Raw genomic sequence first — 25,552 nt, 5'->3', positions numbered from 1 at the left:
TTTTTTTTTTTTTTTTTTTTTTTTTTTGCGGTACTCGGGCCTCTCACTGTTGTGGCCTCTCCCATTATGGAGCACAGGCTCCAGACGCGCAGGCTCAGCGGCCATGGCTCACGGGCCTAGCTGCTCCGCGGCATGTGGGATCTTCCCGGACCGGGGCACAAACCCATGTCCCTGCATCGGCAGGCGGACTCTCAACAACTGCGCCACCAGGGAAGCCCTAAGGAGTATATTCTTTAGGCAGTGGTCTTTAAGCAAGGGGACAACATGATCAGATGAATGTTTTTGTAACTTGCCTGTGGTAGCAATGTAGAAAATGAATTAGTTAAGGAAGGCAGAACAGAAAGACCAGCTTGGTTATTTCAGTAGGTCAGACTGAATTTAGGCAGTAGCCTAAATTGGGGTTGGAGATGGTAGGAGATGGAGCTATGATACAAAGAAAGAAGGCAAGAATAACTCCGGGAAATCTTATTTAGGCACCTAGTGGATGATTATGCCATTGCCAAGGTAGGGGAGGTTGAGAAAAGGAGCAAGTTTAGGGGAAAATAGCTCATACATCAATTTGGATATATTTTGATTAAAATGTTTATATGACATCAGTAAATATTTCCACTGGGCAGTTGGTAATACAGGTTTTGAATTCATAAGAGAAGTCTAGGTTGAAGAAACAGATTTAAGAGGCTGTAACAGTAGTTCAGGTAAGCAAAAAGAACTCGACACTGCAAGGAAATTATTCTGCCTCTGAGGATGAAGGAACTTTTCAAAGAGATCTTGACATTTTATCTGATCCTCTAAGAAACAGAGTAAAGGAAAGGTTTCTCCTGGCAGAGCAAACCTATGTGTATATAGTATACATACTAAAACCTCAACAAAATCAATTTGTTAATAAGTGTATCTTCTCTTTAATATTTCACGTACAAAAGCTTTGAAATGTTTCTATGGATAAAAAAGACAGAATGTAGATTTTAATTTTTCTCTTTCTCTGTTTCAAAGGAAAGAAGATTCTTTATGATATACTTGCCTTTGCCAAAGAAAGTGTTAATTCTCATGTTACCACACTGGGACCTCAAAATTTTCCTGCCAATGACAAAGAACCATGGCTAGTTGATTTTTTTGCCCCTGTAAGTTATGTTTATCTGTCAAATTTCGATATTGTAATTTTCTCTTGTCGCAGCAAAAAAACATTTTCTGGGTAACCTTGAACCATGAATATTAGAATCATGTTACTCAGTTTGGCCACTGCCACATATTCTAGGAAAGGCTGATATACTTGCCCCTCCCCTCCAAGGACTGAGAATATAAATGCATAAGATTTGTAACTAAGTATGGTTTGTCTTACTTAGAATTTGCTTGTTGTAAAAATGATGTTTTTTTGTTTTATTTGGCTCAGTGCTTATGAATATTTTTTCTTTCATAGTGGTGTCCACCATGTCGAGCTTTATTGCCAGAGTTACGAAAAGCATCAAAGCATCTTTACGGTCAGCTTAAGTTTGGTACATTAGATTGTACAGTTCACGAGGGACTCTGTAACATGGTAAGGCAAAGTACAAAAAATTTATTCTAATTAATGTTTTTGTAAAATGTTTTGGCAGCCTAATGTTAAAGCAATAAAATAACTTTCAAATGTACATCTAACATTTAGAGTAGTAACAAATTATTTAAAGAAATAACTTCAACAAAATGATATAAAATTATGATTGGACTAAATGTAAATAGATAATATGTGGTTCAGTGTAGACAGGGTCTTATTTATGAAACTCAGAAAAATATTTAGTTGACTTGATAAAATACATGATTATTTGATTTTTCAATTATTTAAGATTTTTTTTAACTTAATATTACCTTTTGGTGGTCTATAGTTTTTATTCTTTGTCTTTTAAGTGTAGTTAATAGAAATTAAACAAGCTTCTTAACTTTTGTTTACATACAACATATTTTCTTAGGTTAATAAATACTCTTCAGTTTAGGAAGAACTAGAAATTATAAAATATCCTTGGGGGGAAAAAAACCTAAATCAAGCCTCCAGATATCAGTGTATAGGAAATCCAATGACAGAGGAACATGTCAGGTGACACCAGGTACATAAAATCTCCAAGTTCCAGCATGTAGAGAACTTTACAGGACAAACACCAGTTTATTGGATATATACATTGAAAGAAGGAAAAAAAAGATGAAAAAGACATACAAGACATATCATTCAAATGCAGTGTCTAGGCCTTGTTTGGATGCAGTTCAAATAAACTCCAGAAAAAAACAATAGAGATAATTGGGGAAACTTGAACACTGGATATCTGATGATTTTAAGTAATTATTATGATGAAGATATACAGATGGCCAACAGGCATATGAAAAGATGCTCAACTCACTAACTATTAGAGAAATTAAAACCACAATGAGGTACCACCTCATACCAGTCAAAATAGTTGTCATCAAAAAGTCTACAAACAATAATAAATGCTGGAGAGGGTGTGGAGAAAAGGAAACCCTCGTACACTGTTGGTGAAAATATAAATTGGTGCAGCCACTATGGAAAACAGTATGAAGTTTCCTTAAACTAAAAATAGAGCTGCCATATGATCCAGCAACCCCACTCCTGGATATATATCCAGAAAAAGCAAAAACTAATTTGAGGAGATTTGTGCACCCTGGTGTTCACAGCAGCACTATTTACAATAGCCAAGACATGGAAATAACCCAGGTGCCCATCAACAGACAGTTGGCTTAAGAAGATGTGTGTGTGTGTGTGTGTAATATTACTCAGCCATTAAAAAGAATGAAATATTGCCATTTTCAGCAACATGGATGGACCTAGAGAGTATTATACTTAGTGAAGTCAGTCAGACAGAGAAAGCCAAATATTATGTGAAATCATCTACATGTGGAATCTAAAAAGATACAAATGTATATACACAAAACAGAAACAGGCTCACAGAAAGTTACTGTTACCAAAGCTTGCAAGGGGGACAGATAGGGGTATGGGATTAACAGATACACACTACTATACATAAAACAGATAAGCAACAAAGACTTACTGTATAGCACAGGGAATTATATTCAATATCTTGTAATAAGCTCTAGTGGAAAATAATCTGAAATATATATATATAAAACTGAATCATTTTGCTGTACAATTGAAACTAAATATTGTAAACTATACCTCAATTTTTTAAAAAAAACAATGTGTTTTTAAAACATAATAGAGGGCTTCCCTGGTGGCGCAGTGGTTGAGAGTCCGCCTGCTGATGCAGGGGACACGGGTTTGTGCCCCGGTCCAGGAAGATCCCACATGCTGCGGAGCGGCTGGGCCCATGAGCCATGGCTGCTGAGCCTGCGCGTCCGGAACCTGTGCTCTGCAACGGGAGAGGCCACAACAGTGAGAGGCCCACACACCACAAAAAAAAAAAAAAAAAAGGCAAGCATAATAGAAGTAAATGTAGGGTGAAATCTTTATGCATCTGTGTGAGGAATAATTTCATTCCACACAGACATGCATGCCTGTGTAGGCACACATACACTAAGGATAAAAATTATGAATGGGAATGAATTTGGCTATGTTAAATGTTTAAAACTATTTTCAAAGAAAGAGACATTATAAAGTCAAAGCAAACAACAGAGTGAGGAAATATTTGCAGCATATATAACTGACAAAACCTTACTGTCCAGAATATTTAAAGACTACAAATCAATTTTTTTTAAATAGAAGAAAAATGAGAAAGTGTACAGAAATTTTGTAAAGGAGGAAATTCAATAAATATGGAAAATGTTCGACTTCACTAGTCATCAAGAAAGTACAAATTATAGCAATAGTCATACACCCCATCCATCAAATTTTTTTTTAAGTTTAGCTGACAGTAGCAAGTACATGAATAAATTAATTATCCAGTCACAGAGTGGAATAACCATAGAGGACTTAAAACTAGATCTGTCTTTACCAGCATGGGTAAATCTCAAGAATATAATGAAAAAAGCAGGTTGCAGAATAGTATAGAGTATGATGAAATTATAGGAAGTTTATTTATACGTGCTGAAACATTACAGTATACTGCTTAGGGATACATATGCATGTAGCCAAAGTGTAAAACATCAGTGGATTGCATACGTGCTCTTTCCTGGTGTCAGGGAGGAAAGGAAATGGGATCAAGAAAGAACTTTCAACAGTCTGCCAGAATGGCAGAAAAGTTAATTATCTTTAAATGTAGCAGAGGTATACGTGAGTGTTTGTTAGATTATTCTCTTTTCATTATGTTTGAAATTTCATTAAAATAAGTTTTAAAAATGAAATAAATAAGGCCTTTCTTTGGTTTTGAATGCCTTGTATGTGACTTTAAAAAGGTGGTAAGCAATGATAAAATATTGTGATAAACTAATTAATTTGAATTCCTGTAGTTTTTCTACTTTTAATCTCAACTTTTAAATATCCTATAGATAATTAAGCAGAGTTTAAAGATTTAAAACTATTGCATCAAATTCAGCTGGAATAGAAGTCAGGATTCACTACTAAATAATTGGTTAACTTGACCTAGTCAGTTAGCCTCTCAGTACCTCAGTTTCCTCATCTATAAAGTTGACTTAGTAATTTTAGCTTCTGAATAGAATTGTTGTGAGGAACAGATGAGAAACTCCACGTGTCACTGCTAAAAAGGTGCTCAGCACATAATAAGGACTTGTCAAATGTTAGATAAAATTATTGTTTTGTTCATCTAATGGGTTATTTGTGCTCATTTATGAAAGTTTGATAAATGTTTCCATTGTTTTTTCTAAAATTATTTTTGAATCCTAGTCAAAGATTCCAATTTGCTAATGAGTGCTTTTCAACTTTGAGGATACAAAGTTCAGCTACAGCAAATCCACAGATAGGGATCTCTTTATAACTTTTTAAAAAAATAAAAACTTTAGAGAAGTGCTTCCTGGATTAGTGTTCATACTAATTCTGAGGAGGAAATTATAGTATTTTTTACCATAAAAGCTGAATTGAGCAAAGAATAAAAAGTGACCTCATTTTTAGGGCATGATTCGTAATTCTTTAACCTAAAATATGGTTCTATACACATGAATTATTAATTTATTTCCTTATTCTTGCTATTATTATTTCCTTGATTTTTCTTCTACTTCTAAACAAATTGGAGTGTTTATTATGGTATTAAAAAAAAAAACACTCAAGCTAGAGATTAGTCTGCTCTTTACATCCTCATACACCTTGGTTCAGGAGAGCAGAAGAGGACCAAGCTAATAATTACCCATACTCACTTCTCAGTGTTTCAGTGCCTGTGGATTTTATGGCTAATGGAGTAACTATAAATAAGGATCAGATACTCAGGAGTACAACAATAAATCTATTTCCTTTGCTAAATCTGGCCAGGCTAAAATTTTTCAGTCACCAGCAGTTTAGCAATGAGTTTTTAAAATCTTGTTGTTGTTACTTAAATAAAGGCAAGCTGGTTATGAATTTGAAACAATTGGGTAAAGTGTATAAAATCTTTGTTTAATTTGTATTCTCATTCCTAACAGTATAACATTCAGGCTTATCCAACAACAGTGGTATTCAACCAGTCCAACATTCATGAATATGAAGGACATCACTCTGCTGAACAGATCTTGGAGTTCGTAGAGGTATTTTAAGTTATAGCCTGTGGCTATAAATCCTTCCATGTATGTTTACACTTTGTATGAATATTTGGTAATGTTTAATAATAGGATTTGTTCTTTTTATGCCAAAACATTTTCTGACAACATTAATTTGTTAAATTTTCTACTCTTTTAAATATTATAGACTTATTTTCAGAGTTTATAGCAAGTATATGTTTTGTTTGTTACCTAGTATAGTGCTTTGTACTTATGGACACATTTATTAACACATGAAATTGTAGCTTTTACATAAAGCCTTGTCACCCCCTTTCCCTGTTTTCTCAGGTAGAATTACCACAGATTATTTCTTTTCAGTCTCATATAGATGAGATAGCAGTGAGCCCCATTCTTGTATAATTCCAAGAAATATGTGGCTAAGGACAGTCTTACCCCAACCACCAATGGAGGGCTTCTTCAAGCCCAGGCAGCTTATGCCGAGCCTGCTGTGTTATTAGCCCAGAAGTGCTCTACATCTACAACATCTCTTTTTTTCTCACTAATGGTCTTAATTGACTAAAATAGTTACAGGGGAACTCCTAAGAAAGAAATGAACAATTCTAGCTTATTATCCGTGCAGTGACCATTCTACTTTCTGTCCTGCTCATCTCTCCCTCCTCCTCCAAAGTAATAGTGTTTTGTTTTGTGTTGTTTTTAATTGTTTCCCCAGGGAAGCGAACATCTTCATTAGTATTACCCAATCATGATAGACTGAAGCTCTGTTAAAACAGTATTTGGAGCAAGTGATCTGAGGTTGTGCAGTATCTCGTCGGAATGTCAGAAAAATAGAATAGTAGGCTTTCCATAAATAATTAAAGGATCATTTCCAAACCAATTATTGGTTCCAAAAAGAACTATATGGCCTGTGTAGACATCTGGGCAGCTCTTGGAACTCTTGCCTCATCTACCTCTATCCTTAATTAAAGTTGCCTCTTTTCTCTACCTAAGATGATTTTAGTGATGTATAAAATAAGAAAATATACCTTGATTTAATAAGACTGATTGGCAAAATCCAAACTTAAAAAATAAATTATGGATCATTTCTTTTTAAAATAATTCACTATAGATTCTCTTTACATATCCTAGTGTATCTTTTGATTATTCAGAAACAGGAACCTTTCTAAATGACATATACCAACAATTTGCCAAGAATATATGAACTACTCCTTTTTATATCTGTTACAATGAACGCTGTATTCTCTTTAGGATCTTATGAATCCTTCAGTGATCTCCTTGACACCCACCACTTTCAATGAACTAGTTAAACAAAGAAAACATGACGAAGTCTGGATGGTTGATTTCTATTCTCCATGGTGTCATCCGTGTCAAGTCTTAATGCCAGAATGGAAAAGAATGGCCCGGGTGTAGTAAAATAGTTTATTGTAAATCTTAACATTTACTAAGAGTGTTTATTTAACAATTATTCTGAAACTGAGTGAACCCGCCTCTAGATTATCACTTAATAAAAGTTCTGATCACTTTTTATATACCAATTAGATTTCAACTCTGCTTCTGTCTGGTATATGAATAGTATAGAATAATTACCCTTTTTTCTATGTCACTTGGTGTATATTTGACCAAATTTCTGCCAGCATCAACATAAAGATCTCCTTTATTTCCTATTAACATTTTTTCTACGTCTTCATTTTTAGAGCTTGAGGATACAGTTTCTTCACAATATTGTGAGACTTTAAAGTAAGAAAAAAATGGCCTTGATCAATGAAACATTTTTAAATTTCCTACAGAGCGGTATAAATCATGAAGGATCAGGAACAAATTATTTAAATACCAGAATGGAAAATGAAATTACTATTTTGTATTTATTTCTAAGATAAATAATAAACCTAAGAGTTAAAATTATTTAGTATCTTAAATTCATAATAGTATAATTTTCTGCTCTTTTCAATAAAATTTTTAAATTTGGGCGTGACTCAGTATGCTGTGACCCATGGCTGCATTTGAAAAAGTAACTCTTTGAAATACCATTGCAAAGAACTTCATCAGTTCTTGGTTTCTAACACTTTGAATTTTATAACCACACAATTTTCCCCATGTCATAGATGAACAAAATCAATTATTTAATCTGCAATAATTGTAATAAGTTCTTGACTACAAAATTAGATTTCCAGTGCATTACTATAAATGTTCTGTTATGTTTTAAGCCCTTACCCATTTTTTTTGGTGAAAATCACTGATAAATAATATAGTAATCATTTCACAGTGACTATTTCTCTATTGTAAACATATATAAAATAGTTATAGTAATTTTATTCTAATTACTTTGATCTTTTTTTCTTTTATAGACATTAACTGGACTGATCAATGTGGGCAGTATAAACTGCCAACAATATCATTCTTTTTGTTCCCAAGAAAATGTTCGGAGATACCCTGAGATAAGATTTTTTCCCCCAAAATCAAATAAAGCTTATCAATATCAGTAAGTGTTCTCTAAAATTTGAAGATGTTTATATAATCATTTATTTATACAGTTAAAATTTAAAAGTTATCCTAACTAAATAAAAGTTAAACCACCAGTATTTTTGGGAGCCCACCATGTTTAAGATAGTGTGCTAATGAGAAATTTACAAGATGAAAAGTGAATTGAATAGTCCCACTGATCATGAAGGTGACAATCTTGTAAAGAAAATGAGGAGAGGAAGAACACTTATTAAGCCCCTATTTGGTTTCAGGTATTCTACCAGAGGGTTTTTGCTCACATTATTTCCACTAGTCCTCATGGGTCTTAAAAAGTGGGTAGGAATTTGATAGACAGTAATAACTGGAATAAAGGTTCAGAAAGTAAAGCCCTGGAGATTTTGAGTTTTGCCATTACCACAGATCTATAGGAGATGTCCAGCAGGCGGCTAAACATTCAGGTCTGTCTAGAGTACAAAAAGACATCGAGACTAGAGAAAAGTATATTTGGAAAGCCATGTAAGCAGTATTTGCAGCTAGGTATATCTGAGAAAAGAGATGCTAGATGAAGTCAGTCAACTAAACTTATCTTTTAAATTGCTACAAAGAGATTGTTTTCTGAACATGTCCAGTAATAGAAAATAACTGTCTACAACTTATGTATTTTTTCTTCTTTCAGTAGTTACAATGGTTGGAATAGGGATGCTTATTCCCTAAGAATCTGGGGTCTAGGGTGAGTAGTTAAAATATGTATCATTGTATAAATTATATTCAATGCTATTTACCTTCCTCTCATGTCTGTAGCTAAATTTACTGAGTTGTTTAAGGTTCTAGCATTTTAAAGTACTTAGTAAAGAATTATAATTTACCAAGATAAGGTTGTGCTTTATTACATTATTACATTGTCATTCTTTGAAGTCATTTAACTTAGAAAGATTTGCAATATTCTATTTTAGATGTTTGCTTTGGTTTTGTATAATGAAAAGTAATTTTCATCCCTTGTCACAGATTTTTACCTCAAGCATCTATAGATCTAACGCCTCAGACTTTCAATGAAAAAGTTTTACAAGGGAAAAACCATTGGGTGGTTGATTTCTATGCTCCTTGGTGTGGACCTTGCCAAAACTTTGCTCCAGAGTTTGAGCTCTTGGCTAGGGTAAGTAAGTCATGTCTAGCTACTTAAATAAGTTGTGGTCACTGGCATGTTTTAATAAGTAGATAAGACATAGTAAATATAATTTTATTTCTTAAAAGTTTCCTTGAATTTAAAAAACTCTTTTCCATTTCTGTGATTATAATCTTTGCAGTAGATTTCTTCCTTCTTTATTAAAGCTTTTAGCTAACATCCTTATCTTGGTTGACATTGTCTTCTTAACCAAAATAGCCAGAAACCTCACTTCTGCTTTTACTTATTTTCTTCCCATCACCATTACTCTGCTGCCATCCAGGCAGTCACTAGATCCTATCAGTTCTATCTCCTAAATGCCCTTCAAATCTGTCATCTCCTATCATCTCCTCTGCTAGCCTTTTGTTCAAGCCTTCATCATCTCTCATCTAGACTCAATCATATGTGCCTCTTAACAAGTCTCATATTACCAGTCTACCTTCTTCAGTTCCACCCTGATGATCTTTCTGAAATATCGCCTTCTCTGGCTTCCTGTTAACCACATTACTTGACCTGCATCCTTGACTACAAATCTCTGATGTGACCCTTCTGACCTCTTCAGCTTTATCTCTCTCCCTGACCTCACACCTTACACTCCAGGCACTACAAAGTACTCCGGGTTCTCTGAACAAGTACCCTTATGTACATGCTGTTTCCTCTCTAAAATGCCTTTTCCTTACCTTGGTCATCTAGATTTTTTTTCTCTCTATCGTACAAAACCCAGCTCCAATGGCATTATGTATTCTCTAACCTTCCCACTTAAGCAGTGTCACCTGGATATGAGGTACTCCATCAGTGTGCTTATACAATGCGTGTTAACTATATATTAAGATATCTTTCTCCTCTATAAAACTATGAGCTTTGTGAGGGCAAGATACATGTCTTATCTATCTGTATATCCCATCCCCTCTGTCTTAACTCAGTAAACGCTTATAAAATTAAACTAAATGCAGTCTGTTTTGGTGTTTCTGTCATAACAGTCCAGTTAGTGGCCTCATCCAGACTGATAGCTTCCTCACCTCTATACTCAAGGAACTTTGCCTTTGGCTATGAAATATTCATTAGAATGAGAAAGTCAGTACCAGTTCCACCAGCCTAAAACAAAACCTGAACATTCCAAGCCAGGGGAATTTTTTAGCAAAAGGATTTCAAAAGCCCTATGGAGCCATAAAACATTGTTTTAGTTATTGACTGGTCTTTGAAGTAAGAGGTTATTCATTTTTTTCTACTTATATCTTCTTTTCCTCTTATGCTTCCTTTTTCTCCAATAAGTCTAACAAAAATGTTTTATTCCCTTATCCCTTAAAAACTTAATTATATATTTTGTAATGCAGCAACATCTTGCATATAGCAGAAAATTATTAAAAAGGTCATTCAGCAAATCCTAAGCACCAAGTAGCATTATGCCAAATATTAGGGCTAAAAAAATGGAAAGACAAAAATTCCATGTCTTTAACAAGATTTTAATCTAGTGGGAATATAAAATGCAAATTAATATATATAAATCAAGAGGATCATTACTATAGTGAAATTAGAGTGAAACAAAAGTATGGGAAGAAGAAGGTCAGAGTCATGCCAGGAGGACAGAGAAGTTAGTATTTGAGATGAGAATTACAACATGACTAGGAGTGTGGCACTTTGAAAGGGTTGGCTAGAGAGTACTCTAAACAGAGAAGACAGAATTTGCAAAGATACAGGGACACAAGACAGTGGAGCATGTTAAGGCTTCTCCACTGTTGGTCCAGGATTACCACAAGATAAAGACAGAAGGGGAGTGGCAAAAACTGAGGCTCTTAAATAGGCAAGAAGGAGATGGCTTGGTCTGCTTGCCTACACTACTCACATTGTACACCCTTCCTCACTGTTTTCATACTGTTCAGAATGTACTCTATATAAGCATTGGAAGAGAACTGTTGGATATGTCAGGATCCATCTTATATTTTAGAAGGATCACATTGAATGGACTGAACATGAGCCATCAAGATCAGAGAAAGATCAGAGCACCAAAAACAATATGGTGTCCTTCTGTAACCTAAAGTACAAGTCAACTAGATTTTTCTGACCTTCACTATGAGTGTGTGTGTGTGTGTGTGCGTGCACGCGCATACATGCTTCTGCATGCATTTTTGCTGGTGCCGTAGCACAAGTTAGTCTACCTGTTGAGTACCCCAGCCTTGGGGACAAAATTAGAGGTAGCAAAGATATTTTAATTGTCCTGAAGTGAGAGGTGATAACCTGAACCAGGATTATGGCTGTGGTGATAGAAAGAATGGAACAAGTGTGAGAGAGATATAAGAATGACTAGAATTTAGTATTTGTCTGTGATAAGTACAGTAGAAAAAGGAGTCTAGGATGGCCCTAGTTTCTGGCCTGAACTGAGTGAATAGTTGGACAGAAGGAGTAGTGGGTTAATGTGAAAGGATTCATTTTAGAAATGTTATGTTTAAGGTGCTTATTTAAGTGAAACAGGCCAGTACATAGTTGACTGAAATCAAGGGGAATAATAGGGTTCAGCAGCATATAGGTATATAAAATCTCCCTGGGAGATTTTTCACAGTGAAAAAAATTGTTGATGAGAGATGGATCTGTGATTGGACTTTTTAATTTGAGGCGCGGTTGTAGGAGGAGGTCCCCATGCTAGAAATGAGGAAGAATAGCCAGAGGAGTAGAGTAGCCAAGAAAATAGTGATAAGCCAGGAAAGAAAACAGGAAAGAAAGGTGTGGTCAGTAGAGACAGATACCCATTAAGAGGACTGAAAATTGTCCATTCAGTTTGGCCAAATAGAAGTCATTGGTGAACTTCTCGTGGTTTCAGTGAAGGGAGCAGTAAGAACAGAAGCTAGCTAAAATGTGTTGATAATAAGTAGATGATGAGGAAGTGGTCAAAGAATAAACTGCTCAAAAAGAGAAAGAAAGAAGCAGGGTGGTAACTAGAGGAACCAGTGCAATTAAGGAAGGAATTCTTTTTGGTCATATGTGTATATACTGAAGAGTGAGAAAGAGCTCCGAGAGAGAGGGACCAGAGAATGTAGACATAGTCAGCCTTCCACAGGAGGAAGAGTGCTGCCTCAGCAGATGAGACCAGAGATCTGAGGGAGGTGGAGGACAGAATCTGAGATGTTTGTGGTGTGACAGACACATTGTGGGTAACAGGAGGAAGGCGAAGAAGTAGTTCAGGATAAAGCTTCTCAATTTTCTTGATAAGGCAAAGGAGAGTTTATTTGCTGTTGGCGGGGCTGTGCTAGGTAAATAAGAGTTCAGAGCTAGTAAAAATTTGGAAGCAATCTTGTTTGAATGGAAATGATTAAAACTACTTTTTTTTAAGTAACAAATCCTTAGATTTATATATATTTAAAATTTTTAGTATCATATTGCTTTGTGGTTGCCAGAATAGTATATGCCAAAGAGAATAGCAAAGCATATTTTTCTCTTTTTAGATGATTAAAGGAAAAGTGAAAGCTGGAAAAGTAGACTGTCAAGCTTATGCTCAAACCTGCCAGAAAGCTGGTATCAGAGCCTATCCAACTGTTAAATTTTATCCCTATGAAAGGGCAAAGGTATGTACATGCCTTCTTCTGTGTGCCTTTCCTTTAGCAGGTAACGCTTTTTTCTAGTTTCTTTCCCTTTGTCATTTTTAATTTCACTGCATGTCACTGAAACAAGCTTCTTTTCACATACACACCAAGTGATTTTAAAAGATTTTTCTGCCTCACAGTTGATATGATCTCCATTGCCTTAAAATTTTTATACTCCTGAATAGGGAACTACTAAATAGACACACCAAAATACTAATAGTAGTTTTCTGTGGGTGGTATAATTCAAGGTAATTATTTTCTGTGAAGTTTTGTATTTCCTACTTTTATAGAATTAACATATATTATCTTTATAATTAGTTTTTCTAGGAAAGAAAGAGAAAATTAAGAGAATACTGTCATAATACTTACAAAATAGCCTTAGTACCTGAGCATTTATCTTGAGGAATACTTATTAATGGTTTAGACTATAAAATAAAATTAGGGTTCCATGGTTCATTCATAATTTCTTTTTTGGGCCACTGACAATATGCTTTTTTTTTTTTTTTAACAAGAAAATTTGGCATTTACCAGTGGGTCTCTATGGTCATTGATACAAAAGCGTATATCTTTCAACCAGTATAATTGCTAACTGAAAAGACTCATGACCTTTGCTGTCTTCCCAAGTAAAATAAGACATTTTTGACAATAGAACTGTGATAAAAATAAATGTCTGCCATGCATTCATGTTTTCTTGTAAAACATTGAAATGACTAATTTCAAATGTTGTAATGGATACTTTTTAAGAATATCAGATTAAGAGCTTGTGTTATTTACTTGTGATTATAATACATTTTGAAATAGAGCTAAAGAAATTAGATGATGAATTTCAGAAATGTAGATTTGTCAGACATCTAGATTTTTCAGTGAAGGATTTTGGTTTATGAGGAAGCTACCTCTGTCTTAAGAACAGTCTGGGGTAAGCAGAACTCAGTGATAGTAAAGGAGCTTTATACCAGAGCCTGAATCTTAATTCCTTTGGAATCACTAGCTTCCCAATTCTCAGAACACTTGAGAATTAGGTGACATTTATAGGCGTCTTATTCAGGTAGAATGATGTTAGGGAAGTATCAGTATAATGAGCAGTCACAGAATTAACCAGGCCATACAGGGAGCTGTTTGAAAACATGATGTTACCATGTGTCCAGAGGATAAGATTAGGACCCAAAACATCCCTGTCCAAACAGAAAGGCAGGGGTAGAATCCAGAAGTCCAGCAGAGAAGGCCAAAGCAGAATGGTGATTGAAGTGAGAAATTCAAACCAGGTGAGCAGCTATACACAGAAACAAAATCCTAGCATACAGTTTGGAGTTCCCACCAGGAAGAAGGAAACAGGTGGCTCCAGATCCAAAATAAGCGGGCCTGGATGTATTGACCTGTCTTCTCCCCTGCTTTTTAGCCACCTTCCTGCTGCGGGCAGATGAGAACCAGGAAATATACATTGCTTTGCACTGTTGTAGTTGGTCAAGGTTTTGTCTATGCCAGTGACTTTAGATTAGAATGTTCTGAGTCCTCTGGGGACATCTTAAACAATTTAGACGTTTTGAGGCATTTGGAGTTAGCAATGCATTTTAATCAAGGTATTAATTTACATGTTTCCATAAAAGTATTGTTAGTATTTATTTCAGGTAAATTATTGGTTAACTGCTTTTGCAGCAGCATTTCCTTGAAGAAAAATGAAGTTTTAAACACTTGGAACTTTAAGGAATAGTTAATCAAGTTTCTTAGATGGAAATGTCATGTTTTGATTAGATACTTAAAAGGTTATAAGAAGAATGTTTTCAATTGTAGAGAAATACTTGGGGAGAGGAAATAGATTCCAGAGATGCAAAAGAGATTACTACCTTAATATATGAAAAATTGGAAAACCTCCAAAATCATGGAAAGAGAAATAAGGTAAGGACTAAATCTAGAGCTGACTCTGGCAAACAGTATTTGAATTTATTCTTACTATATAGTATATGTATCAATAAAGAGTAAAATGAAGCTTCAAAAATTAGTAAGTAGTTAGAAATTTCTTCTTTGGAAAATATGACAAATTTAGCCTCTGGACACTTAAATGCTTAGAAATTGGGACAAGTAAAACCATTTAACAGAAAAATAGTGACTATGGTCATAAGTTATTAAAATTTGTTCACATGTAAAAGCATTGATTTGAGCCTCATAACACTTTGGAGAGCAAGTTTTCTTTTGTTCTTGGTATAGTCAGGATGTATTAAAACCTGTATTCATCTTGCCCCCCACCCTTGAATTATTTATCAAGAAGCATTGCAGCCTCTTTCCTGCTATTTTTCAGAGGGCTATTCATGTTTTCCTTTTTTAAATCAGTATCATTCTGGGACATATTTAGAAACAGACCAGAGAGTTTACAAATGCTAGAGTGCTTTCTGAATGGAATTTAATACAGTCACACGTGAGGTTTCTTGGATTCTTTCCCTATAAGGTGAAAAGACGAAAGAACAGCACAGCCTCTGAAGAGGGCTAGAGATGTCTAGCTTTATAGATCCATGTTAGAACTACAGACCCTGGTATAGGAAGCTTTACAAGCTACCTCAAGAATTATGTTTTATCCAAACCTAAAAGATAGAAAAGAGATAGTTATGAAACTTTTTTTTTTTTGTTTCAGTGAACAAAAATGTTTTTCTGATATTTTGGCTATGTTCGTTTTCTCAAGATGTTTTATTTTTAAAATTGTGACTTATCTCAAGTGAAACATTTGAAATCGAAAACATTAGTCATAAAGTAGAATATGCTAACTGAAATTAAGTTATAGAGCACATCAAAATATGACTTTGAAAGTGTGGTAAAGTTATAATTGGTATTATCTGCCATGGGCAGGTGAGAATTGTGAGACACCCTTTTTCCATTGTTACAACAGGTGAGGTATACTTCATCTGATCTATTAAATAAGAATATTGAGTAATTATTTTTGAAAAGGTAAAACTTAGGTCAGTTTATTATTTTTAACTTCTTTTTAACATTAGATGTTGAAAGAGAAAGGAATTCAATCACTTTTACATTATTATTATAGGATGAACTTTAATGATGTTGAAAATGAAGAAAAAATTGAAAAGAAATTGACAGATGACGTCAGAAGCCACCTTTTCAGAATGTTACCATATTCTGGATGGGAATAAATGAACATTATCTTGGACTTGTAATTGCACTGCTTGAATTCTGTACAACATTAATATAAATGAAGGGTCTGCAGACTTTTTCCCTAAAGGGCCAGATCGTAAATACTTTAGGCTTTGTAGACCATAGATGGTTCTTTGTCACATATTCTCTGTTTTTATTTTGTTTACAACCCTTTAAAAAATGTAAAAACCATTCTTAGCCTCAAGGCTGTACACAAATAGGCCACAAGCCACATTCAGCCCATGGGCCACAGATTGCTGACCTGACCCACAGAAAGATGTTTAGGCTGGCTGGCTCAAACATGAGCCTGCTCTATGATCTATGTACATGCTAAGTTATACAACATGTACTTTATCAATTCAAGTTTTGTGGCTGGCCTGAAAAGAGAACTTGGTTTTCAGTCACCTGTTCTCCTAAAAAATATCTCTGAAATTGATTATCTGACCATGTATTTCATTTAAAAAACATACTCAAAATGTGGGAAAATAAACAGATATCCTATTTTCATGCTGTATTATAGTGAAGAGATTCATTTTCTTTTCTAAAGGTTGAAGAATTGGTTTTAATTTTTCACATATGAGAAAAAAATTTTATAACAGAAAGTAAACAAATCCTATTGATTTCTATAGTATCCACATATACCTGAGGGGAAAAAAATATTTATAGCAATTAACTGGGCATTGTAGAGTACCCCAAATATTTCTATATTTTAAAGATATGTGTTCATTTATTTTCTGAATTGCTTTCATAATGTTTTCCCTGTGATGGTTATTGATTGCTGAAGCATCTTTCTAATATCTGTTTTTGATTTCTGGACTTGGTTTTGATGCATATTCTTTATTTACATTTGCCTTTTTTCCTTCATGGTTTTGGTTGTTCACTCTTGTCCAATGTTTATTACTCAAGAAGGAAAAATTAACTTTGTAGATTGTTTTCCTAAAGCTTGTAATGATGCTGTGTTTATTCCAATTATTTACTGTTGGAGGCTGCCATTTTCAGATAAATATTGGCCTAACAACTGAAGTTAATTTTGTAAGAAAATCAAGGATAAAAATTTAAGGATGGGATCTTTTAGTTTCTTAATTGTTCAGGCTCAAGGAATCCAAATTTTTTTTCCTTGCACATTAACAAAACATTGTAACATGTAGTTATTTAGTTATAATTCAGAATGTATGGAATGGTAAAATCCCAATTGATCAAAAGAGGTCAACAGATTTTTTTAAAAACTTAAGTTTTCCCAAAAACCTATTTGAATCATGCTTTATTATGTTGGGAGAATTTTGGTTTTTTGTTTGTTTTGTTTTGTTTTTACCCCATTCCCCAAAATTTCCTCATAAAGGTTAATTTATAACTGCAATTTATCTAAAAAGTAATCGATTTTTTTTCATTTTCAAGTCTAACCCTATTCTTCATATTCTCACCCATATTGTTTCTTGTGTATCTTTTAACTTCTTATCTTAAATTCTACTTTACACATGTGGGCACATACAGAAGAGTCACCACTTCTAACCTTAATTTTATACCACCTTTTTTACTTATGATCAGTAATGGCAAGTGCCTTTCATTTATTAAATTTTCAAAGCCTAGAACATTTTCAAAATTGGTTTGTTTCTACAAGAATTCCAAAATGGAATGCCTAAAGAAGTTTTGGTAAATATTTACTGAACTTGTACCAATTATGAGAGTACTGCTATGCTGAACACAGAAGTGTGCAAAAGTAAACTAAACCCAACGCTTAGTCCCTATCTCCCTAGTGTCTGTAAATTCACAATTCTGACATGGGACCCATAAACAAGCTTATAGATACCTGTACTATTACCTATAAATAGAATGCCAAACTTACTGGTTGAGAAATAGGCAGTAAATGAAATAGTAAATATTATGTATCCTGTAACTGGGCCTAGGTATGTGCCTGTAGAATCAGCTCAAAAGCCAGGACTACCTGGGAGACATGTTAAGTAACATGTAGCATAAAAGTAACATGCATCAGAATTTTCTGCAATCATGTCAGTCTCATTGACATGCTGACAGGATTAAAGGTTCTAACGGCCACATTAGTGCAGTAGAGCACCTCTAGAGTGCCAGGTAAAACATGGCATTTTTCTCAGCAACACCATTTTTGTGTGCAGCTAGCCTTGGGTAACACAGCACCATTTCTCGCAGACCAGAGTGCATTCTATCAGGCAGCGAGACTTGAAAATTAGATGTTTAATGTGGTTATGTGAAACTGTTGGGAATGTGCGTTTGGGGCATTAATGATGCTTGCCTGCTCTAGTTTCCCAAATTTTATTTAATGTCTTTCATATCTTTTTCATTTTAAGGATATGATTAAGATTTTAAAATAACTATTTCAAAATAACTATAACTACTTTAATATTTTAAAGGTTTTCTTTAAATTTGTCCTTGTTTTCTAACAGTATTCAAAGCAGGAATTTTCTTTGAAGAGTACAGTTGTTAGAAAAGCATTACTATGTTGTTTCCTATGGGACACAGTTTACAAAGATACTTATATAAGAAAGTTTTTAATGAAGAGGTAGTGTTTCTAAGCCATTTAAACAATTTTTGTATAATAGTCTAATTTCTTCGGTCTACCAACAAACTCAGATGTCTCATATTCAGTCCATCATGACTGTTTAAGAAATAGTACAAAGTTTAAATTAAAATGCATTTAAAATTTTCTGTAGTGATACTTGCAGGATAAAATTGATTCTGAATATGAGAAGGAAATAACCTTTCTGGTAGTATACCACTTTATATAAACCAAAACTTTAAATGTACCCAACGGGAATTCCCTGGTGGGCCTGTGGTTAGGACCAGGTGTTTTCACTACCATGGCCCAGGGTCAATCCCTGGTCAGGGAACTAAGACCCCACAAGCCATGCTGCACAGCCAAAAATAAAATAAATAAATGTACCCAAATTCTTCTGGTGAATAATCTTGTTTTTAGTAAGAGTAATAAGAAAATTTAGGTCAACCACCAAGCTAAGTATAAATGTATTACTGATCATATATAAAAACGTTAGTGATTTACTGGCTTGAGTCTTTTTTTTTTTTTTTTTTTTATTTAACACTAGATTTGCATTTAGGTTCTTGTACAAATGACCCACAGGTTTGAACTGTGCAGTTCCACTTACATGAAGATTTTTTTTCAGTGAATAGGTTCTACAGTACTACATGATCCGTGGCTGGTTGAATCCATGGATGCAGAATTTCAGATACATAGGGCCAGCTCTAAAGTTACACATGAGTGAGTTTTCGACTGTGCTGGGGGTTGGCAACCCTAACCCACACATTGTTCAAGGGTCAACTGTACTGTCACTCAATCCCCTTGTTAGCAGCTGGATATATTTTGTGAGCGGAAACTAACCAGAATAACAGATAGAGGCTGATGCCAAACTGTCCCATATCAATATTAAATCCAGGAATGTAGTATCTTGACCACTCGATTGCATTATCTTGTCACTTGAGTGAATTATTTAGTAGCCTGAAAACTAGTAATCATGCGAAAAGGTCTGTGCTGCTCTAAGTTACGGTTTGCTTAGGATTCAAACGTGGGTAAGTACAATAGATCAGCAGAAAAGATAAGTCCAACAGAAGGGTCCCAGCATGTGGAGAAACTTGGTCCATCAAGGGCTCCTGAGACAAACCATACACTTAACAGTACCTGAGATTGGTCCTCATGACCAGACACAGTAGGAAAGAGGAAAACCCAGAAATGTGTTCTTCATCAGTCTGCCCTCTGGTCTAACAAGTGATAGACAATTCTTCATTAAACTACTGCTATTCCAAACATCTTGAGGAGGTAAAATATTTTTTTTTAAATAATCAATAGGTTCCAGTACAAGATGACTCCCAAACTCACCTCCTCCCATGGACAAATTGAATATATGGCTGTGTACAGAACAATTCCCTCTGAAAGAAATCTAGAATCTAGCTGAGCAACTCTTACACATCAGGTGAATGAGAAAAAACCCACACTGGAGTGGGTAGGAGAGGCTGAGACACTATCTCACCATAAACCCCACCTGGCACAATGACATGACCAAGAGGGAACTCAGGACTACCAGTTTCTCCCTGAGGATCAAAAGGTTCAGACCCCACAGCTGGTGCTCCAACTTTTAAGACTTGGACCCAAGAGATGGGCCCCCAAAGCATGTAGCTTTGAAAGCCAGCAGGGCATGCCTCCCTGAGACCCACAAGGCTAGTGCAATCGGAGAAGCAGTTCCTTACAGGATTGTGTGGAATCACCATGGCTAATCCCCCAAGGCCTAGCACAGAGGGAACATACTGAAACTGCCTAGTCTTTACATGGAACAGGCCTATTTGCTTATCTTAAATGCTTTAGCCTGAACAGCAGTCTTCTACTTTAACACACTCCTGGGGACTCACTACATTACTACTCTACAGAGACCATGGAGGCTGGCAGGCACCATCTTTGTGTGCCTCACACCAGATCACCAGCACCTCCAGAGAAGGAGTTTGTGCAAACATCTGGCACCCCAGCTATTATGGCTGCCACCCAGGGGACATCCCTTGAACACCTGGTTCTGGTGGCCAGCAATGCTTGTGGATCCCATAGGACTGTAGCAAACAAGCAGTTCCCCACAAGCCTCAGTGCAAAGAGAGCAGACAGAAATGCCATCTCCCAGTCATCCTCAGGAGGTGTATTTGCATACTTTAAAAGCTGCTGCCTGAGAATAGTTTCCAATCAGCCTGCATCTAAGTGTGGGACTGAGATCCATCCCCTTTGGGACACTGACAGGTCTTGGTACACTCTCCACTACTGAGAGCCACTAAGAACAAAGAAGTCTGCTTGGAAGATCACAAAGATGTGATAGCCAAGAGCTAGGGCATGGTTAAATGATAAGGTTCATCTACACAAGACCTTCAAAACTGGGAGAGCTGGTTTTACCTAATGCATAGAAACCAACACAGAGTCAAGGAAAATGAAGAAACAGAGGACTATGTTCCAAACAAAGAAATAGATAAAACCTCAGAAAAAGACCTTAATGAAATGGAGGTAGTGATTTATCTAATAAAGTTTCAAAATATAGTCATAAAGATGCTCACTGAGGTCAGGAGAATGATGCATGAACGAAGTGAGAATTTCAATGCAGAAAATATAAGAATGTAGCAAGTAAAAATTTCAGTAGAGGGGCCAACAGTACACTAAATGAAGTAGAAAAAGGATCAGTGAAGTCAAAGACAAAACAGTGGAATTCATCCAATCAGAGCAGTGAAAAGTGAAAGAATGAAAAAGAGTAAAGATAGCTTATAGGACACCATCAAGCAACCCAGTATTTGCATTACAGGGGTCCCAGAAAGGGCAGAAAAATTTGAAGAAATAATGGCTGTAAGCTTCCCTGACCTGGGAAAAGACACAGACACCCAGATCCAGGAAGCTCAGAGTTCTAAATATGATGATCTAAAGAGACCCACACTAAGACAAGTTATAACTAAATTGCAAAAGACAGAATCTTTTTTTTTTTTTTTGCGGTACGCGGGTGTCTCACTGCTGTGGCCTCTCCCATTGCGGAGCACAGGCTCTGGACGCGCAGGCTCAGCAGCCATGGCTCACAGGCCCAACCACTCCGCGGCATGTGGGATCTTCCCGCACCGGGGCACGAACCCGTGTCCCCTGCATCGGCAGGCGGACTCTCAACCACTGTGCTACCAGGGAAGCCCAAAAGACAGAATCTTTAAAGCAGCAAGAAAAAAAAAAATTGTTTCATACGAGGGAACCCCCATAAGACTATAAGCAGATTTTTTTTTAGCAGAAACTTTGCAGGCCAGGAGGGAGTAGCATGGTGTATTCAACATGCTGAAAGAAACAAAAAACTGCCAACTAAGAATAGTCTACCTGGCAAAGCTGTCCTTCAGAATTGAAGAAGAGTTTTCCAGAAAAGCAAAAGCTGAAAGACTTCATCACCACTAGACATGGCTTACAACAAATGTTAAAGGGGATTCTTTAAGCTGAACTGAAATGACACTAGTTAGTAACAGGAAAACATACGAAAATATAAATCTCACTGGTAGAGGTAAATATATAATTAGATTCAGAATACTCTAATGCTGGTGAGTTAATCACTTACAAATCTAGTTTCAAAGGTTAAAACACAAGTAACAAAAATAATGAATTACAATAATTTCTTAATGGATACACAAGAAAAACATGTAAATTGTAACATCAAATATATAAGAGGGGGAAGTAAAAGGGTAGAGTTTTTGTAGGTTACTGAAGTTAAATTGTTACAGCATAAAACAGACTGTTATGTATAAAAGATTATCTATGTAAGTCTCATAGTAACCATAAAGCAAAAACCTACAGTAGAGTCACAAGAGGTAAAGAGAAGAGAATCAAAGCATATCATTACAGATCGTCATCAATTCACAGATGAAGGCAACAGAAAAGAAGAACAAAGGAACTACAAAATAGCCAGAAAACAATTAAGAGATGGTATTAGTAAGGCCTCACCAACCTATAATCTAAATGTAAATGAATTTAATCTCCAATCAAAACACATAGAATGGCTGGATGGATAAGAAAATTAAAAAAAAAAACCCCAACTGTATGCTACTGACAAGAGACTCACTCCAGCTTTAAGGACACAGATAGTCTCAAAGTGAAGGGATAGGAAAAGATTTCATGCAGATGGAAACCGAAAGAAAGCTGGGATAGCCATACTCATACCAGAGAAAATAGACTTTAGCACAAAGCAAGTAATAGTGACAGAGAAGATCATTATATAATAATGATGTCAGTCCAACAAGAAAATGTAACATTTGTAAATACTTATGCACCCAACATAGGAGTACCTAAATATATAGAGTATTTATTAACAGATTTAAAGGGAAAAATTGACAGCAATACAATAATAGTAAAGGACTTCAATATCCCACTTTTATCAATAGATAGATCTTCCAGACGGAAGATCAATAGGAATCATTGGACTTTTAAACAACACGTTTGGCCAGATGGACTTAACAGACATTTACAGAACATTTCATCCAAAAACAGAAAAATACACATTCTTTTCAAATGTACATGGAACATTATTCAGGATAGATCATATGTTAGGCCACAAAACAAGTCTTAATTTAAGAAGTTTGAAATCATATCAAGCATATCCTCTGACCACAATGGTGTGAAACCAGAACACAATTATAAAAGGAAGACTGGAAAATTTTCAGATATGCAGAGATTAAACAATATGCTCTTGAACAGCAAATGGGTCAAAGAAGAAATCAAAAGGGAAATCAAAAAATAACTTGAGACAAATGAAAATGGAAGTACAAAATACCAAAAGATATGGGATGCTGCATTTCTAAGAAGCAAACAGCAATAAAAAGCCTACCTCAAGAAACAAGAAAAGTGTCAAATAAACAGCCTAACTTTACTCCTAGAGGAACTAGAAAAGCAAGAGCAAACAAAGCCCAACGGTAGCAGAAGGAAGGAAATAAATATCAGAGCAGAAATAAATGAAACAGAGACTAAAAAGTAAGCAGAAAAGATCAATGAAACTAAGAGATGGTTTCTTGGAAAGATAAAATTGACAAAACTTTAAATTGGATAAATGAGAAGAAATGGATAATTCCTAGAACATACAACCTACCAAGACTGAATTATAAAGAAATAGAAAATCTGAACAGCCCCATTACTAGTAAGGAGGTTGAATTAGTAATCAGAAACTTTCCAACAAACAAAAGTGTAAGACCAGATGGCAACCTTTCTCAAACTCTTCCAAAAAATAGAAGAGGGAAATTTCCAAACTCTTTTTAGGAGGCAAGCATTACCCCAATACCAAGACTAGTCAAGGAAACTATAAGAAAGGAAAATTACAGGCCAATATCCCTAATGAACAATGAGGCAAAAATCCTCAACAAATTATCATTAAACCTAATTCAAAAATACAGTGAAAGGATGAAACCCCATGATCAAGTGGGATTTATTCCAGAGGTGCAAGATGGTTCAACATCTGCAAATCATCTACTAATTGCATTTTAAAAATGGAAGATAAAGGTCATATGATCATCTCAATATATGCTGGAAAGTCATTTGACAAAATTCAACATCTATTCATAATAAAAACTCTCAAGAAGTAGGTATTGAAGGAATGGTACCTCAACATAATAAAGGCTGTGTGTGACAAGCTAACAGCATACTCAATGGTGAAAAGTTGAAAGCTTTTTCTCTAAGATCAAGAACATGATAAGGATGTCCACCCTTGCCGCTTTTATTTAGCATAGTACTGGAAGCCCTAGCCAGAGCAATTAGGCAAGAAAAAGAAATAAATGGCATCCAAATCTGAAGGGAAGAAGTAAAACAGTTTCTACTTGCAGATGACATGATATTATATATAGAAAACCCTGAAGACTCTACCAGAAAACTCTTAGAACTAATAAATTAGTAAAGTTGCAGGATACAAAATGAATACACAAAAATCAGTTGCATTTCTATAAACTAATAAACTGTCAGAGAAGTTAAGAAAACAATTCCATTTACAGTTGCATCAAAAAGGATATCTAGGAATAAATTTAACCAAGGAGGTCAAAGACTTGCACACTAAAAACTATAAGACATTGATGAAAGAAATTGAAAAGACTCACATGAATGGAAAGACATTCCATACTCATGGACTGGAAGAATATTGTTAAGATGTCCATACTACACAAAGCAATCTGTAGGTTCAATGCAACATCTATCAAAATTCCAATGGGGGACTTCCCTGGTGGCACAGTGGTTAAGAATCCACCTGCCAATGCAGGGGACACAGGTTCGATCCCTGGTCTGGGAAGATCCCACATGCCGTGGAGCAACTAAGCCCGTGCGCCACTACTACTGAGCCTGCGCTCTAGAGCCCACATGCCACAACTACTGAAGCCCACACGCCTAGAGCCCGTGCTCTGCAACAAGAGAAGCCACCACAATGAGAAGCCCGCACACTGCAACAAAGAGTAGCCCCTGCTTGCTGCAACTAGAGAAAGCCCGTGCACAGCAACAAAGGCCCAAAACAGCCAAAAATTAATTTTAAAAAAATTCCAATGGCATGTTTCACAAAACTACAACAAACGATCTTAAAATTTGTACAGAACCACAAAAGACCCCCAAATAGCCAAAGCAATCTTGAGAAAGATTATATTTCAGAGTTACAGTAATCAAAATAGTATTACTCTATTTTTGAGTAAATTTAAATTTAGACTTACCCTAACTAGTCACTAACCTTTCTTTTCTTAGTTCTGCATTTTGTTTCTTTTACTTTCTATGTTGCTAAACAAGTGAAAAAAAATGTTTAATGATTTATAAAAGTGATATGTGTATTTATATAATAAATTTTTCAGGCTTAGAATAGCAATGTTTCATATGGTTTACTATAAAAACTGAGGTTACTGTTAGATCAACTGCATTGTGATTTTTAAAACTACCTCAGCAATTCATTCTCTCCCAAAAACAAGTCACCAAAGAACACAAGACTCAATAATATGACATATCAAAAGGCCTTAATCTAAATCACTATATAAGGGGTTAGGAAAGCTAATTTAATCTGTATTAACTATAATGATAAATTCAAAATGCAAAAAACATACCTATTTTACTACAGAGATTAAGTTACTTTTAGAATTCATTTTGTTGATGTGTTTTGCA

General features: G+C 35.3%; 1 protein-coding gene across 3 annotated transcripts in view; it reads left to right on the top strand.

Annotated features, from left to right (window-relative positions):
- DNAJC10 (DnaJ heat shock protein family (Hsp40) member C10) overlaps nucleotides 1-17,498 on the top strand; it is a 60,617-nt gene extending 43,119 nt beyond the window's left edge. For 2 of the 3 annotated variants that reach the window (XM_027126532.1, XM_027126543.1), the window contains exons 15-24: nucleotides 991-1,118; nucleotides 1,415-1,531; nucleotides 5,506-5,607; nucleotides 6,826-6,981; nucleotides 7,923-8,056; nucleotides 8,714-8,767; nucleotides 9,043-9,190; nucleotides 12,637-12,756; nucleotides 14,563-14,667; nucleotides 15,803-17,498. In XM_027126532.1, the coding sequence (XP_026982333.1) occupies nucleotides 991-1,118; nucleotides 1,415-1,531; nucleotides 5,506-5,607; nucleotides 6,826-6,981; nucleotides 7,923-8,056; nucleotides 8,714-8,767; nucleotides 9,043-9,190; nucleotides 12,637-12,756; nucleotides 14,563-14,667; nucleotides 15,803-15,814 (1,076 nt within the window). In that variant the 3' untranslated portion in view covers nucleotides 15,815-17,498. The remainder of the gene's footprint in view (nucleotides 1-990; nucleotides 1,119-1,414; nucleotides 1,532-5,505; nucleotides 5,608-6,825; nucleotides 6,982-7,922; nucleotides 8,057-8,713; nucleotides 8,768-9,042; nucleotides 9,191-12,636; nucleotides 12,757-14,562; nucleotides 14,668-15,802) is intronic. The other variant, XM_027126552.1, reaches the window with a different exon arrangement.
- The last annotated feature ends 8,054 nt before the right edge of the window (nucleotides 17,499-25,552 follow it).

Source organism: Aethalodelphis obliquidens, unplaced genomic scaffold (assembly GCF_003676395.1).
Source record: "Aethalodelphis obliquidens isolate GAN/ISIS:26980383/991018 unplaced genomic scaffold, ASM367639v1 scaffold2, whole genome shotgun sequence".
Lineage (NCBI taxonomy): Eukaryota > Metazoa > Chordata > Mammalia > Artiodactyla > Delphinidae > Aethalodelphis > Aethalodelphis obliquidens.
This window is presented reverse-complemented; position numbering and strand designations above follow the sequence as displayed.